The sequence below is a fragment of the Mustela erminea genome, chromosome 5 (genome assembly GCF_009829155.1).
Source record: "Mustela erminea isolate mMusErm1 chromosome 5, mMusErm1.Pri, whole genome shotgun sequence".
NCBI lineage: Eukaryota > Metazoa > Chordata > Mammalia > Carnivora > Mustelidae > Mustela > Mustela erminea.
In genome coordinates this window covers 138,743,607-138,760,767 of record NC_045618.1, presented here as the reverse complement: position 1 = coordinate 138,760,767, position 17,161 = coordinate 138,743,607, and the positions used below count along the sequence as shown (strand labels likewise).

Below are 17,161 nucleotides of genomic sequence, written 5' to 3'. Positions count from 1 at the left end.
CCCTGCAGCTATGGTCCCCTGTGCACACACAGGCTCTAGAGAGGGAGACCGGCTAACAGAAGGCTGTGACAAAGAAGCATGCTGGTCCGGGGCTTGGGGCGCCTTGGAGGCCCGCTGTGGCACAGCAACCCATTAGCTGCTCCCCACCTGGCACCTGGGCCCTGGCTCAGACCCAGCCCCATCTTACCCCTTCCTGCCTGGGTGACTTTGGGCCAGAAACTGAGGCTCTCAGAGCCTCGGTCTCCCCGTGTGTGACATGGGCGTGCAGTGGAATTGTCCTCACTGGGTAGTTGTGCAGCATGGAGCCCATCCTCAAGGAGCTCAAGATTCATCCACACTATCCGCCCCCTCTCCCACTGGGGGGGCTCTGTGTGGCATGTTGCCCGCAAGTCCACCCTGCCTGCTAGGTTACTGGGATGTATGGCGAGGCCGCAGCAGGATCTCCATGGGAGAAAGAAGAGCTGGCAGGACCTCAGAGAGGAGGCAGGACATGCCAACAACACTGCCAGGCTTGGGAGAGGCGGGGGTGCAGGGGTCTGGGAGAGCAATTAGTCACCTCCCTGAGGTTCCCCCTCCCCCGCAAAGCTGCTGGAGGCCAAGTTAACTGCATTTGTAACCAGCTCCCACAGCTCCGTGCTGAGGGGATGGATGAGGGGAGGTTGCAGGGTCCGGCGAGGACACAGGGAGTCCCAGCTGCCGCCTACCAGCCTGCTCCACCCTTCACTTCCATCCCTCTGGGGACTGAGCCTCCCCACGGTGCAGGGGCGTGGAGGGAGGCCTCAGGGAACCCATCCTTGCTCACTAAGCCACCTGACACCTGTGGCACAGCACTGGCTCTCTCGATGTCCCCTACGCCCTGTCCCAGGGCACCTGAAAAAAAAAAAACCTCACATGGCAAGGTAGCATGGAAAGGAACTTGCCCAGCCTGTGCAGTTTGGCTTCCTAACCCTGGCATCTGAGAGTCACCTGTGAGATTAAGTGCGTACCCCACCCACATTTTATAACATTCAGAAGATTCTGAGATGTGCCAGACCAAGCAAGGGTCCAGGGCTGGGAGTTGGCGGGGGGAGACAGTTGGCCAGAGTCAGACTCAGGTCTTGGGTCCCCTTCCCCATAATGCAGGAAGGAGGAAGGTGGGAACATAGTTGTTGAAAACACCTATGAAAATTCTGCTTCCAGCCAAGTAACAGGGACTAGATCTACCCTTCCAAATGAAACAACAATAAAAATGTACAAAATACATGAAAATGGATTGCAAGACATTGGACATCAGGCAGCAAAGAGTACTGACTTTTGAGAGACAGGAAACAAACTAGGTGATCCCTCCAAGTGACTCAGTTGCCTACCTGAGGAGAGTTTCCAGGTTGTGGAACAGGACAGGGAAACCTGGCAGAGACCAGTAGGTTCCTTGATGGAAAATATGGGACTAAAGTCTGGGGAGACCAGTGCAGCTGGAGACAATGAGGCAGAGCATGGAGGGGAGAGAGCTATACACAAAGAGAACCCTGGGGGTCTGCAGAAGGACCCTTCAGATATCTAGGAGAGGACTGATGGGTGCAGGTGTGTCAGGGAAGCAATGGAGGCAGGAATCACCCAAAAGGATGACAGGGAATAGTGCCCAACATCCACACAGGCTGGAAACAGTTCCTGTTTCCAACAGTCACTTTGAAAATTTTGCAATCCACAGGCACTGTGTAAATTACTCAGAACTGCCTGCCTCACCAGCAGGAAAGAATGGCTCTTTGACTAAAGATGGTTCCAGTCTGACCTCACAAACCTTAAAAGCAAGACCCCAAAGGATCAAACTGTTTCCAAGTAACATCACTGCATCCCAGAACAAAGCTCAAGAATATTTATAGGAATAAGAGGATATTGAGCATCCCACAATGTAAAATTCACAATGTTTGGCATCTAATCAAAAATTATCAGGCATACCAAGCAGCAGCAAATATGACTCATAATGAGGAGAAAGCAGTCAATCAAAATCAGCCAGAACCGAGGCAGAATTAAGAGTAGCCAATGAGGGCTAAGGGGGCAGTTGTTCTAACTACTCCACAAGCTCAGAAAGCTAAAGAAACACTGAGCATGCTAAGACAATAGACACAAATCAAGCTTGTAGACATAAAAACTACCATGCCTGAGATAAAAAATACACCACATGGGATTCACAGAGATTAATGTTCAAGAAAAACACTGGTGAACTTGAAGACACATCCATACTAGTTACCCTAAATGAAACACAATCAGAAAAGGAGACTCATCAAAAATGAATAAACACCAGGGAGCTGGGAGACACCTGTAGGCAGCTGGATGTATGTGTAAATGGAGTCTCCAAAGGAGAGGAAAGGTGGGAACAAAAAAGCTATGTAAAGAAATAATGTAAAGCTTATGTGATGCAAGAAAAAAACCCCAAAGAACCCAGATAGAAAGTGGGCAGAGGATGCGAATTGGAGTTTTTCCAAAGAAGACGTTCAGAAGATCTAACAGGTGCATGAAAAGGTGCTTGACATGACTTATCATCAGGGAAATGCAAAACAAAACCTGCAATGAGCTGTCACCTCACACCTGTCCTAGGGGCCAGCATCAAGAAGAAAGAAGACCAAAAAAAACTATGGTTGGTGAGAATACGGATGGAAGGCAAGACTTGTGCACTGCTGGTGGGAGTGTAAATTGGTGCAACTACTGTGGAAAGTGGTGTGGAGGTTCAAAAACTCAATTAAAAATTAAAAAATATAGAACTACCATGTGATCTAGCAATTTCAGTTCTGGGTATATAGCCAAAGAAAATGGAATCGCTGTCCGAAGAGTGATCTGTACCCTTATGCTCACTGCAGCATTACTTAGAACAGCCAGGACACTGAGACAACTTAGTGTGTATCAGTGGATGAATGGATAAAGATGTGATATGCACACACACACACACACACACCAGAATACTATTCACCAGAAGAATAAAAGAAATCTTGCCATGTGCACCACCATGGATGGGCCTTGAGGGCTTAATGCTAAGTGAAATAAGTCAGAAAGAAAAACAAATACTGTATGATCTCATTTATATGCAGAATCTAAAAAAATCCAGATTCATAGAAACAAAGACCACATGGGTGGTTGCCAGGGGCAGGGGCTGGAGGAATTGGGTGAAGATAATCAAAAGGTACAAATTTCCAGTGACAAGATAAAAAATGTTCTAGGGATATAATGTACAGGACAGTGACTATAGTTAAAAAGTACTGTACTGTATATTTGAAAGTTATTCAGAGAATAGATCTTAACAAGTTCTTACTACAAGAAAAAAAGAATTGTAACTATATGAGGTAAGGATATGGTAATCATTTTGTGATAAACACACACACCAAATCACTGTGTTGTAGACCTTAAACTTACAAACCCACAGATGGGAAAGCTCCCAGATCCTAAGCACAAGAAACATGGGAAAAACAAACAAAACAAAACAAAACACTGCACTAAACCACATTATAAGCAAAGTTCCCAAAATCAATAAGGAGAAAGCTGTTAAAGCAGCCAAAGGAAAAAAGACACATTATGTTTAGAGGGCCAAAATCCAATGGCAGCAGATTTCTCAGTGGAAACACTGCAAGCTAGAAGTTGGAGGAACAATATCTTCACTGAAAAACAAACTGTCGACCTAGAGTTCCATGCCGAGTAAAAATTAACTTTCAAAAATGATAGTTAGAAAAAAGGAGAGAGAGACTCTTCCCAGCCAGACATATAAAAGTTGGAAGAATTCATTGCCAGCACTTGTGCACACTAAAAATGTTAAAGTCCTTCAGGCAGAATGAAAATGATACCACATTTGTGATCTACACAAAGGAATAAAGAACACTTGAAGAAATAATCCTATGAGAAAATATATAAGACTTTTTTCTTACTATTTAAATTGCTCTAAAATATCCTTGAATTTTAACAAAAAAAATAATGTGGCGTGAGGCTTATAGCACACAGAAGCAAAATGTGTAACAATAATAGCACAACAGCAGAGAGGGGAGAATAGTGTGAAGTGGTATAATATCATTGCAGCTCGGCTGTGATAACTTAATGGTCCATACTAGAAATCCTAAGCAACTGCTAAATAACAAAACAGTTAGAGCTAGTAAACCAACAAAGGAGATCATATGGAATAACAAAAGTTTCCTTATCCAAAGTAAGGCAGAAAAAGAGGGGAAAGAGAACAAAGTACAGATGGGACCAACAGGCAACAATGAGATAGTAGATATAAACCCAACCACATCAAGAAATCACACTAAACACGAACGACTTAAAGACTCTAAGCAGAAGGCAGAGATTGTGAGATTGCATTAAAAAACAAACAAACAAACAAAAAAACCAAAAAAAAAAAAAAAAAAAAAACAAGCCGACATGGCAGAGAGATCTGGGTTTGAATCTCAGTTGTGTGTGCCCTAAGCCTCAGTTTCTTCATCTGTAAAATGGATCTTAAAATTGCCTATTCCACAGACCTGTCATAAAGGATTTAGTGAGATTCTGTGTGTTGCACAACACAGGGCGCGCCTGGTGCCCCCCTAAGAATTTGATAAATGGCAGTTATAATGGGAAAGTACAGGGACATCTTGAGGGGACAGAATGAGGGGACAGTGAAGAGGTGAGTCTCCATCATCTCAGAAGAGAAGGAACTGGGGTTCAGTTCCTAAAAGCAGAGTGAGGAGAGTTCAGCACACAGGAGCTGCTCCATAAACACTCAAGTATTTGATTGGAGACTTGCAACTCAGCTCTGGATGCCCCAGTTCTCTTAGCTCTGTGACATGGAGTGTCTTGACTCCCAAAATGCTGTCTAGAAATCTGGTCTACAAAAAGTACCCTGAATTTTGAGTCTTCCTTAACCGCTCATTATGCCCCTGCAAAAACGTAGCATTATATTCTCTCTTGAAGCAGGTCTAATTACAAAGATAAAATATTTAAATCTTTTAAATGAAAATTGGAAGTATAACAAGACAGGCCCTACAGTTAAAAACATTTGAGATAAATAGACAATTTGTATTTTAATGATAAATCTCGCTTTAAGAAAAGAGAGCAGTTGCTGGCTGGGGAAAACATTCTCTAAGTAGGAGGTTAACAGACTCCCTAGAATTCTATTTTTCTGGGCAGTGCTGCGTTCTTCTGGGGAGAGAAAATTTCTGCTGGTGTCTTGCAGATCTTTTGGAATCATCCCACAAGCCCATGCCTGTAGGGACAGCCATTTCCAGAGATAACAGAATAACCTCTTCAGCACTACTGGATTCTTTGTGGATTTTTCCTTCTCCATGAAAAATGATTTAAAAAATGCAAATTAACTATGCTCTCCCCAAGGTCTAGGGGGAGGAAAGGGCAGGGGATTAGGGATGGTGGCTGATGCATCTCAGCTATGATTAGACCACACAGGCTGTCTTCCGGAAAGACTGCCCACTACCAACACAATGTTCCAGGAGTGACTGTGTCCTCCCACCAGCAAGGTCAAGGTTCTGAAAGCTCAGCTGAGGGGAGAAGTGTGTGTGTGTGTGTGTGTGTGTGTGTGTGTGTGTGTGTGTCTTGGGGTTGTGGTGGGGAGATGCCCTCTCTTCAAACACAGGAAGCCCCCTCAGGTCTCCCCAGCAGGTGCTGATCTCCCTTCCCGCGTCTCCTCCCCTCCTTCCCTCCATAACTCAAGAACTTACTGTTTCACCAGCTAGCACCAATTAGGCTGAACTATATGAAATTGTCAGATAAAAATGGCCACGGATCCGCAACTTGATGCAGTTCAGCCTAATGATGTCATGGCCTACCTCCTTAGCAGTAATTTATTTTTCTCTTGGAGTTGGCAGTTCACAGGTTTTGCCAAGTTCTACACACATCCCACTCGTCTAGGGCACACGCGTGGGCGGCCCCAGGACCAATCCCGCACCTGCCGGGTTTGGCCCCTGGAGCAGCCAGTCCCCAAAGATATCCATTCCTTCTGTCCCTCCTGGATGTGCACGCTGTTCCCCACACTGAGAGGTGGAACCTGATCCCTTGCTCGGAAACTGGGTCTGGCCTTTGGGCTTTCTTGGCCAAATGAACAGAGTTACTGACATTCTGGGACTTCCGAGCCTCATTTATAGGAAACCTCGCAGCTTCTACCCAGGAATGCCCGTTCAGGGGGAAGGCAGTGCAGCACAAGGAGACCACCGCACTGGGAGAAAACCCCAGCTGCCTGAAGAAAAACAGGCAAGACGAAAGGCCAAGTGGTGAGAATGGTCAAGTTGAACAGAGTCACCAGACATGTGTACGATGCTGGATGTCTTGACTCCAGGCCCTGCTGCCACTGAGCAGAGACAAATGGCCAAGCCATATCCTTTCCAAATTCTGGTCCCACAAAATCGTGAGCAAAGTAAATGATTGCTTTAGGCCATTAAGTAGCTGAAATAAAAAGCATTAAGTAACTGAAACAGTTCACATCATGGGTGGCTGGCTTACCAAAAATTTTTAATGAGTGGCCAAATTTAAAAATCCAGACTGCATGTAAAAATCCAAATTTTCAGTTTTCTTGAGAACCTGGAAGAACCAAGGAAGAACCAAGAACACAGCCCTGGACCTGTGTGTCTGTAGGGCACAAGTTAGGGGCTAGAGATGCCTGTGCCTTCTTCTAGGCCAGCCCTCTGCCCTGTGGGTCACCCCACCCCATTGTCCTCCACTGCTATCTGGCCCTAGTCTCCCACGCCCTCCCCACCTGTCTCCCCCCCAGCCAAATGCCCTAACTTGCAAACTCCACACCGAACAGGAGACACTATTTCAAGCCCTATTCCATTCAACTCCTGTGCATGCTAATCCCTCTGCCTAAATGTCCTCCCTCCTTCTCTGTCTACATAACAGCTAGGCTTCCCTCGGACAGCTGAAACCAAACTTCCAGAATCCTTCCCTGACCTGTGGGTTAGGTACCTCGTCTGGCCCTTTACCCACACCATGTCACATATCATACAGCAGGCCCGTGGCCTTCTCCTCCCTAGAGCTCTGGGTCCAGCCCATGGGAAGCTGAAGGACTACATGAACAGTTCCACTGGGAAGGCGATTTTGTGCCCATTTCACAGATGATGAAACTAAGGTGTAGAGAAGTGATCTGCCCCCTGCCTCTCGAAGACCGGTGGCCACTAGCCCACGAATCAAGATTTGGATTCTTTGTGGGTGTTCAGATGTTACTATGGGGGTAAACTGTGTCTCCCCACCAAAACATGCTCCTGAAACCCTAACTCCTGGTCCTTGTGAGTATGACCTCCTTTCAAACTAGGTTCTCTGCAGGTATAGTCAAGTTAAATGGAGGTCATCAGAGTGGACCCTAACCCAGTATGCCGGTGTCTTTCTAAGCAGAGGAGAAGAGACACAGAGACACACAGGGTAGGTGCCAGGTTTGCTGAGGGAGAGATCAGAGAGATGCAGCCACAGGCAAGGGGCACCAAGGGCCACAGGCAAATCTAAGGCTAAGAGAGGCCTGGAATGGATTCTCCCCTGGGGCCAAGCCACTCTGTGCCCCTTTGTTAAGGGCAGTCCCAGGAAACTAATAGAGTCCTCCTTAGGAACATGTTTAAAAATGGACACAGGGGTGCCTGCGTGGCTCAGTTGGTTAAGCCACTGCCTTCGCTCAGGTTGTGATCCCAGAGTCCCAGATCTAGTCTCGCATCGGGGGTCCCAGCTCCACAGGGAGTCTGCTTCTCCCTCTGACCTTCCTCCCTCTCCTGCTCTTTCTCTCTCTCTTAGATAAATAAATAAAATCTTAAAAAAAATAAAAATGGACATAAACACAGGGTGCTTGGGTGGCTCGGTCAGTTAAGTGTCTGACTTGGGCTCAGGTCAAGATTTCAGGGTCCCGGCACTGAGTCCCGTGTTGGGGTCCCCGCTAGGTGGGGAGTCCACTTGTCCCTCTCCTTCTGCCCCTCCCCCTGCTCATGCTCTCTCTCTCTCAAATAAACAGATCTTTTAAAAAAATGGACATAAGCACAACACTCTGTGTTCAGGGACTTAGGATCCCCTGGGGCTGCTCCACGGCGGGGCCCTGGGTTCCCCCCACACCCCCGCACCCCCTGGGTTCCCCCCCCACCCCCACACCCTGGCACTGGGTCTGCTCTGAGAGCTGGTGAACCCACATGCAGGACAGCCATGGGGTTTGGACTCCACGCCTGGTCCTCCGCTTGCTGGCTGAGCCATCCTGGTGCTCCCCTTCTTCCCTGTCTGCATGACGGGACTCGCAGAGCCACCTCCCCGACTATGGGTCTCCCACATGTGGCAGGTGTGGGCAGGAGGAAGGGGGAACCTCAATTCTGGAGCAAGTCTCCACGTTATCATTCTGGGTCTCGCTTTTTAAGTTGCTGAATCCATACTCAGTTGACTTCTGGAGACCACAGGACCTTTTGTGACCTGAAAGGGACCAGGGAGCCAAGGACCTGTTCCATCCAGAGGAGGGGAGGGAGACGGCCCTAAGTGCGGTTTCAGCTTTGAGTCTCCAACCAGACCACACACTGGAATCTTCTGGAGAACGGCAGAAAATACTGATGTCCGATTCCAGCTGAGACTCTGAGGGGAGCACTGGGGGTGGGGTGGGGGCACAGGTCATCCAAGCTCCCAGGGGATCCTCGTGGCAGTAATGTCGGGAACTCCTGAGTTTAGACTAGTCACTGTAGGGGTGGCACAGGACAAACACAAGACTGAGCTCGTGTGTCCTGTGTGTGCTCGTTCAACTTGGCCTTAACAGCCTCGAGCACGCCTCACCCTCTTTTTCATTTCTGCCCACACAGCAGGTCCCTTAAATGTTCACTCTCTCGTCTCATTGCAGAGGTCTTAGGCTCTCTGCATTTCCCCTAGAGCAAGCATTCTAGGACTCATCAGTGGACGCTGCAGTCTCCTTAAAAGCTAATCTCGGAGATTCCAGAATGCCACTCACACTGCCTTCTCCTGGTCAAGAAAGTCACTGATGTCAACCCAGATTTAAAGGCAGAGGAACCATGATGGGGAGGGAGGGAACAGGGCCATCTTTGGAGTAAGAGCCACCCCACCAATGACACAGGGATTTGGGGCTCAGTCCTCAATGTCTGTGCTGTCCTCCTGGTCCCCAGCTCCCTGGGCATCCGCACAGCCCTGCCCTTCTGGTCACCGCTGACCATAGAGAAACAGGTGCTCAACGTGCCAGGGGGTCTGGGGACCCAGGAACTGTGCAGAGAGGGGCGAGGGTGTGTCCAGGGTGGAGGAAAGGGTGGCTGAGCACCTCCGGGGCTCAGGGGTGAGGTTGGGTCCACAGCTTCTTCCACACCCCCTCACACAGCCCCACGCACCCACACAGTGAGGGCAGATCTGCGGCTGCGGAGTTGCGGGAGAACTGGTGTCCACTCCCTCCATCCATAAAGCATGTCTTTGTAAAGCTTAGCGTTTGAGAGGCCACTCTGTCTGAAACGGCTTATATCCTCTGGACCCTTTAAAGCCAGGGGCAGGAATCACAGTCCACAACCCTGAGGAGGGGGAGGAGCTCTTGGAGTCCCAGGGAGCTGGCTTCATTCCCTCAATTAATCAAGCAGGTGGGTGCTTCTGGCTCCACTAATGCCTCCAGCCTCTCTGCTCCACTGGGGCTGGGATCTTCCCAAAGTACCCAGTTTCAATCACAAACCATTCCCTGCTCAACGACCTGCAATGTCTCCCACGGCCCACTGATTCACGTGAACTTCCCACTCAATGGTTGGCGCCTCTGTGACCTGGCCCAGCCCCCTCTCCCAGATGTCCCCTGCTTCTACCTTCCCCCTTCCTGAAGGAGGCTGTGACTATATTCTGGGCCTCCCTCCTCCTGCCTCTCTGCCTAGAGCCCACCAGGGGAGACCTGCCTGAAGTTCTACTCCGTCCAAGTTCGAGTCCTCCAAGTCCTGATGGTGACAGGTGTTCGGGGGGAAGGGACATCCAACACAACAAAGGCACTGTTTTCCTGTTCTCGCCTTTTCACAATACACATCCATCTGGTCTCACCCCCGTCCAATCACCTAACAGAAACTTGCCGAAGGCCTACTATGTGCCAAGCGTCTTGGTTGGCTCTGATCCCGATCCATTCCCCCTGCTGGGGATGGCCTGGCCCATCACGTCTCCAGTCCTCTGGAAGTACCAGAAAGAAAACCTACATACATCCCCCTTCACTTTGTCGCCAGCACCCCAGTCCCACCCCATACGCCCAAGCACGGAGCCTGGCATGAGCTTTTCGGCACTTTTGCCAAACAAGTAGATGGAGGCATTAATATTTCCCTGTCACACTGTCCACTGCTGGTGTGCGGGGACATGCTCCGTGCTGGCAAATTATTTAATCTTATTCAAGTTTCATATCCTGATCTGTGAAAGAGGGAATAACAGTGCCCATGTCACAGACTTGTCCGGATTTACTATAATACAGTGTGCAAATGGTGGGCACACAGCAGGTGCTCCATAAACCTCGGGCTTTCTTCCTAGGATGGCTCGTTGTGTTTCTGTTCCTTGCAACTGATTCGGGACTGAGCATGTCACCAATGCCCAAATATCTGTTGGCAGGAATACACTGAGCACACAAAACTTGAGAGTAAACAAAAAAGAGAGACAGAAAAAAGAACCCAATCTCTGTGCGGGCTCTGCCTGCAGATGGTGGAAAGTCCTATGTTTATTTTGTCGGGTTACCATAGCAACCTCCAATGCTCCAGCCAGCCCCAGGGTTAGCCCCAATCAATTTATCTCATCTCGTAACCATGGATGCAAGCTGTTTGGTGGGATCCTGAGGAGGCAGGCAGAGACAGGTGTGTGTCAACTCCCGTCTCCCCTAGACATAAATCTGGTGAGGCCACTCCAGTTAACCTGTAGCTAAAGTCACCACTGTCTAAAATGATGCCCACATGACAACATTTATAAACAAGGGTTTAGAAACAGGAGATGGAAAATTAGGCAAAGACCAGTGTTGCTGACTGGAGCAAGGCACGTTTTGGAAAACTAAACAAGAGGTTGCCTAGAGCTGGGATCTGGAACCATCCTGGGGATCCTGCATCCTTCCATGACTGGGTTCGGGATCTCGTTGTCCATACAACCTGGATTTTGCTATTACTTTTTCAAGAGGCTTCCACTTGGGGTGGGGGGTGGGGATTTTAGGGAGTGAGAAAGGAAAGTGTTCTCTTCAAATCCATCCCCTGAAAAATTAAACAGCAGCAGGGCCCCTGCTCCCTATGCAGGGGACAGAGGGACCCCCGGTGGCCTTCCTTCCTCTGGGCTCCCAACATAAGCAACTCATAGAAGGGGCAAGGTCCGAACGTGGTGCACTGGGATTTACTCGTCCATACCCAATGCGGTCTTCCCTGGAGCCAGACTGTCCTCGGCACTGGGTCTCGGGAGAGGCCACGCAGCTCTGCAAAGGGGGTGTCTGCCTGTCTTTGTTCTAGCTCAGGAGAGCTGAGCACGAAAACATAAAGACCCAACGCTCAGAACTCCAGGGGACTCTCTTTCAGCAGGGATCAAGTGACGAGAGGTCATCTGTTTTTTTCCTGACATTGGCAACCTGTTTTGTGTCAAGGGAAGAGTTACGGTCGCGTTGGGCACTGATGCCTACAGACTCCCTACAAAGGAAAAAGAAGGATAAAAGGATAGCGGCGCTCTGGCGCTTGGTTGGTCACAGAGCGGGTCTCACCTCCTTCCTCAGGCTGCGGGGGCTGTAGTCTCCACTTAATGGAGGAAACTGAGTGGGGGGCGCCCGAGGTCTCCCGCGTCTCGGGAGGACAGGGAATGGAAAGCAGCGAGGGTGCCCGCCACCCGGGTTTGCACGGATCTGGGCTGCACGGCCCTGAGGGAAAGGCCCGGGTCCTGGAGAGGGGACGGCAGGGAGGGGTCGCCTCGCAACGCCCAGGCCCCTAGCAGTCTGGGAAGAGCTCGGCCCTGCGCTCTCAGGGCGCACGGCGGGCCCCACCCCCCGGGAGCCGCGCTCTGTGCCTCGGACGCGAGAAATCAGGTCGGGGATGCCCGGCTCCGGACAAAGGACTGGGACGTAGATCCCCGGCGGGCGCCACCGCCCGGCTCGAAGCCTCCCGGCGCGGCCAGAGGTGCAGGCAGGGCGAGCCCGTGGCCCCGAACCTCCCCAAACTTGCAGCCCAGGGAGCGCGGGGAAGGCGCCCCGTTACCTGCGCGGCCATAAAGGACAGATCCATGGTGTCGCCGCTGCCGCCCGCGCTCGAGTCCTCGCTGCTGCTGCTGCTGCTGCTGGTCCAGCCGCCTGCACAGCTGGCCGGGAACGGGCGGAGCAGCGAGCAGACACCTCGGATCCTGCGGCCCCGCGGACCTCAGCAGCCTCGGCGTGGCGGCCTCGGTGGGCTCTGCGCGCTCGGCTCCGGACCCAGACCCGGCAGAGGCGGGGAGCGGGGCGGGGCTCGGGGGCCCCGGAGCCCCTCCACGTGACCGCCCCCAGCCCCACCCCAAGGGCGGGGCCCGGCGGAACCCCCTGCGCGTCCCACATCCTCTCCTGCGTGGGGGGCCAAGTGGGGAAACTGAGGCCGGGGTCGCCCAGCTGATGGGAGTAAGAACTTGGGCCTGGACCCCAAGTACAACGCTGCTGGTGCCCCGTAGGGGCTGGCGTGTCTTGCTTGAGGGTCAGAGTCAGGGTGACCCAGCTTTCCTTGCCCGCTCTGTGCCCAGAGTTCAGTGTGCCTCAGGCCCTGGAGCTGGGCGCAAGGAGGTTTAAGAACTAGCTTGGCTTGTTCTTTTTTTCCTTGCCTTGCCTCACTTTCGGAGCAGAACTAACTCTAGGTTCCGTAGGAGTAGTGAGAGCCGACGGCCATGGTCATGGCTTCTCCCCGAGCCCCTGGAGGGGAGGTGGGCAATGATGGAGGTGCAGAGACCTGCCCAAGGTGGTCCTCTCTGCTTGCTGAAGACTGTACCCTGGGGTGGGGGGACTGGGCGGACCACGGGCATCTCACCCAGAAGGCGCTCTGCAATTGGGCAATTGCCCGCGTGGCGGGCCGGGCCTTGCTGGGGTGGTGGAGGGTGGGAGGCATCCTGACCTCACCCCAGACTCAGTTGTGAAGGAAAACAGACAGGACAAGAGGTGACGGATTGATGGACCGACATCTGCCTCTGCTTGTTTAGGTTTTTCTAAAACCCAAAACTCCCCTGAGCAACACCTTGTAGTCCATACGAGTACGGGGCTGTGTATCCTTGGACAAGTGTCTCCCCTCTCTCTGGGCCCCACTTCCCTCATGCACTGCAAGTTCCTGAGTCCATTCTTGTTTTCTTTTCTTTTTTTTTTTCTTTTTTTTTAAGATTTTATTTTATTTGAGAGAGAGTGAGAGCAAGAGAGATCACAGAGGCAGAGGCAGAGGGAGAAGCAGACTCTCCTCTGAGCAGGGAGCCCAGTGTGGGGCTCCATCCCAGGACCCTAGGATCATGACCTGAGCTGAAGGCAGACGCTTAGTAGACTGAGCCACCCAGGCACCCCCCCCTGAAGTCCATTTTTAATGCTCATTATGTCCTTGCCCTGAACCAAACTCTTTAACTACAATGTCCTTGAACAGAAGAAACATTCTAATGTTACCACACTGGCTGAGTAACAAGGAGGACCAGAGGATTTAAAAGGCTGTCCACAAAAGCTTGAATGGAGGTATTTAACTCACCCTATTGATGTATAATTTACATAAATGTATCTATTTTACAGGTCCATGTCAATGAGTCTTGATACATATATACACCCCTGTAACCAGAACTATAATCAAGATATAGAACATTCCACTCATCCCTCCAAGTTTCTTCTTATTCCCTTAGGGTCAATACCCACCATCTATCGCCAGCCTCAGTCAAACATTGATCAGGTTTCTAGCACTACAGTAAGATTTATCTTTTCTAGATTTCTGTATAGATGGGATCATACCAATTGTTGTTTTTCTTTTTCTGGCTTTGGGGTTCAGCCATGGAGACTCATTCATGGTGCGGCATATGTAGGTAGTTACACTGTGATTGCTGAATACAGACCCTGTGTATGTGGACCAGTCTTGTTTGAATCTTTTCTCCTGCTGATGGACACTGGAGTTGTCTCCAAGGTTTTGGCCATCATGACTAAAACACTGAACATTGGCTACAAGTCTTTGTTTCCATTTTCAAAGGGCAATGGCTTAGTTTTGTGTTGGTAATAGGTTGCCAAACTGTTACAAAGTGTTCGTACATTTTATATACCCACCAGCAGTGTAGGAGAATTTCGGTTGCTTTGCGTTCTCACGGAACACTTGGCATTGTTATTAACAGAAGCTATTCTAGTGGGTGGAAAGTAGTACTTCATTATGGTTTCCATTTGCATTTTCCTGATGACAATGATCTTGAACATCACTTTAACTTACTCTTGGATGCTCGTATATTTTCTTTTGCAAAGGGTTGGATCCAGTCTTTTACCCACTGAAAAAAAACATTGGATCAATTGTCCTTTTATTAGTGAGTTGTAAGAGTTCCTTACGTGTTTCGGAAACAAATTCTATGTCAGATATATATACCGTACACAGTTTCTCTGGGCCTCTGGTGTTTTAATCTTCTTAATGGTGTTTTTGTTGTTGTTGCTTTGTTTTTCCCTGAAGAAAAATTCTTAGTTTTGACGAAATCCAATTGATTTTTTTTCTCTTTTATGGTACATGCTTTCTGTAGCCTAAGCAATCTTTGCCTACCCCAAGGTCATGAAGGTTTTCTCTGTTTTTTTCCTGCCTAAAGTTTCATACTTCTAGCTTTTATGTTTAGGTCTCTGACCTATTTTTGTTTTTATATACAGTGTGAAGGGAAGTGTGAGGTTCTTTTCTTTTTCTGGTTCTTTTCTTTTTCTTTACCAAATGAGTGTCCAAGTGGGCCAGCACCATTAGTTGTTAGACTACCTTTTCTCCATTGAATTACACAAGATGGAACTAGATTTAAGAAGACACAAATTTTAAGGTGGTACTCACTCTCAAGTGCCAGCTCTGCACTTATGTGATCCTGGGAAGGAGTATCTTCTCAAATTTTGATTTCTGAGCACCATGTTGACGTCTCCCATGGACTCCTAAGCACCTCACAGGCAGACCTGGCTGTCCCCGGACTGCCTTATCCAAGTGTGTGATGATCCAGTGAGGACACCCAGACCTCTGCCCTGAGTTCCAGGTGGGTATATCCATCTGTCTACTCAGCAACTTCCCCTGGTGGTTAATGGTATCTCGAATTTAACCTGGCCAGCACTGAGCTATGATTTCCCTCTTCTGTCCAGCTCCATCACAAACAACTAATGGCACTCCCCAGGTCCTCCATGTACAGTTCTGCATGTTGCACACTGCACAAAGGTGCCTGGCAGACAGGCAAGTAGGGGTTAAAATTCAGCTATGTTCCTCTCATGGAATCTTGTGTATGGATAAGGGGTTATGTCTATCCAGAAAGAGGCTCAAAAGTTTGCTCTTTTCCCCAGAGGCCTCATGAGGGCCAGTAGATCCAGTCTTCTGTCTCCCTTAGACCCCTCTAACCCTCTCATTCACTGTGATCTGGCCGCACTGAGTTTCTTTCTGTCCTAGGAACACACCAAGTATGATTCCCTGCAGGCAGACAGTCTTTTTTATTCCTTCTGTTTGCAGCTGTCTTTCTCCAGATCTTTCTTTTGATGGTTTGGGTTTCATTTCAAAAGCTACCTCCTCCAGGAAGCATTCCCTAGCTTAAGTAATCTGTCCTTAAAATAAAACAAACGGGGGGGGGGGGGAACCTTTGTTTTTTTCCATAACATTTCTCCATTTAAAAAATATACTTACTTGTTGGGAGAGGCAATCTGCCAGGGCCTTGAGCATCCCAAGTTTATTTGTTTATTTATTTGACAGATAGAGATCACAAGTAGGCAGAGAGGCAGACAGAGAGAGAGGGGGAAGCAGGCTCCCCACTGAGCAGAGAGTCCGATGCAGGGCTTGATCCCAGGACCCTGGGATCATGACCTGAGCTGAAGGCAAAGGCTTAACCCACTGAGCCACTCAGGCACCCCAAGCACTCCAAGTTTTAAGCCACCTGCATGCTCTGGGTCCTGGCAGTTTAGCCTGGGGGAAGGGAACATATCTATGCATGTTCCTCTTAGAGGATCTGGGTCCTGGGGACAGTCTCCAGATTGCCCTTACGCCAATTACTGGTGTAGAATCCATGTGCGAAGAGAACTGGGGATCCTGCGAGGGGAAATATTCCATTCCTTAAAAAGCTGTGAGTGTGAAGGCCACTCAGGGGGGCCTGACCCTGACATTTGCTTTATCCAGGACCTAGATGGAGAGACCGCAGGGCCACAGAGACCCTGGAGGGGATGCCCTCCTTTCCCGGGAGGCCCTTAAAAGAGTTTAAGAATTCATGAGATTCTCACTTAGTGGCTTATCAATTATTCAAGGCCCTTCACAGGAGCAGAGATTGCCCAGGACCCACCTGTCCTTTAGCAGGCAGAGAGAATCCAGGGCAGTGGTGGAGACAGTGAAATGCACAGGAAATCCTTCTGTCCTTTGAGGTCTGGCTCACTCTCTCTCCTCTGCAACCTTTGCTGTGAGACTCATTTCTTCTGATCATTCGAATGCTCCAAGGTGATCACTTTCAAAAAGTAATTCCTCAGCATCTCACCCCCGTCCCCCATGACTGGCTCATGAGCCAGATTCCTCCTGAATCTCATTCTCAGGAAGACGGGCTGCAGTTGGAATTGTACATGCTTCCTGAACGACTCTGATGCCCGCTTCTTTTATCTTTATCTTAAGCTTTCTCTTCCCCAGCCTCCCCTAGATGCTTATCAAATTGCAATTCAATGCCATTCCATTTAACAGGTGTTTTCTGAGTACCTACACTTTGCTAGGCATACACTCTCTCATACATTGCTCCCAAACCTCAGAAAACATAGCTCTAGAGAGGTTAAGAACCTCGCTTGGGTCTCTCAGCAAATGTGGGCCAAGGCAGGATTTGAACCCAGATCCAGCTGATTGCAGAGTCCATGTGCCTTCTGTTCCCATCAGGAACCTATATTTTAATCATACCAGCATAAAAACAAATCGTCACAAAGTGATGAAGAAGTCATTCATTCATTCTCTAATTCAACGAGTATCCCGTTGATCCATTCAGTCTGCCTTTCCAGAGCACCTGCCATGTTCTGGGCCCTATAGCCAGGCAGAGCTTCAATAACAAAGACAAGGAACTGCCATAGGGTCCCAAGCCCTGCATTTAG

General features: G+C 49.4%; 1 protein-coding gene across 1 annotated transcript in view; it reads right to left on the bottom strand.

The window, feature by feature from the left end:
- The window catches only part of C5H14orf132 (chromosome 5 C14orf132 homolog), a 46,089-nt gene extending 33,705 nt beyond the window's left edge, over positions 1–12,384 (bottom strand). The window contains exon 1 of the mRNA XM_032345185.1: positions 12,120–12,384. Within this exon, the coding sequence (XP_032201076.1) occupies positions 12,120–12,146 (27 nt within the window). The 5' untranslated portion in view covers positions 12,147–12,384. The remainder of the gene's footprint in view (positions 1–12,119) is intronic.
- Between the last annotated feature and the right edge of the window lie 4,777 nt (positions 12,385–17,161).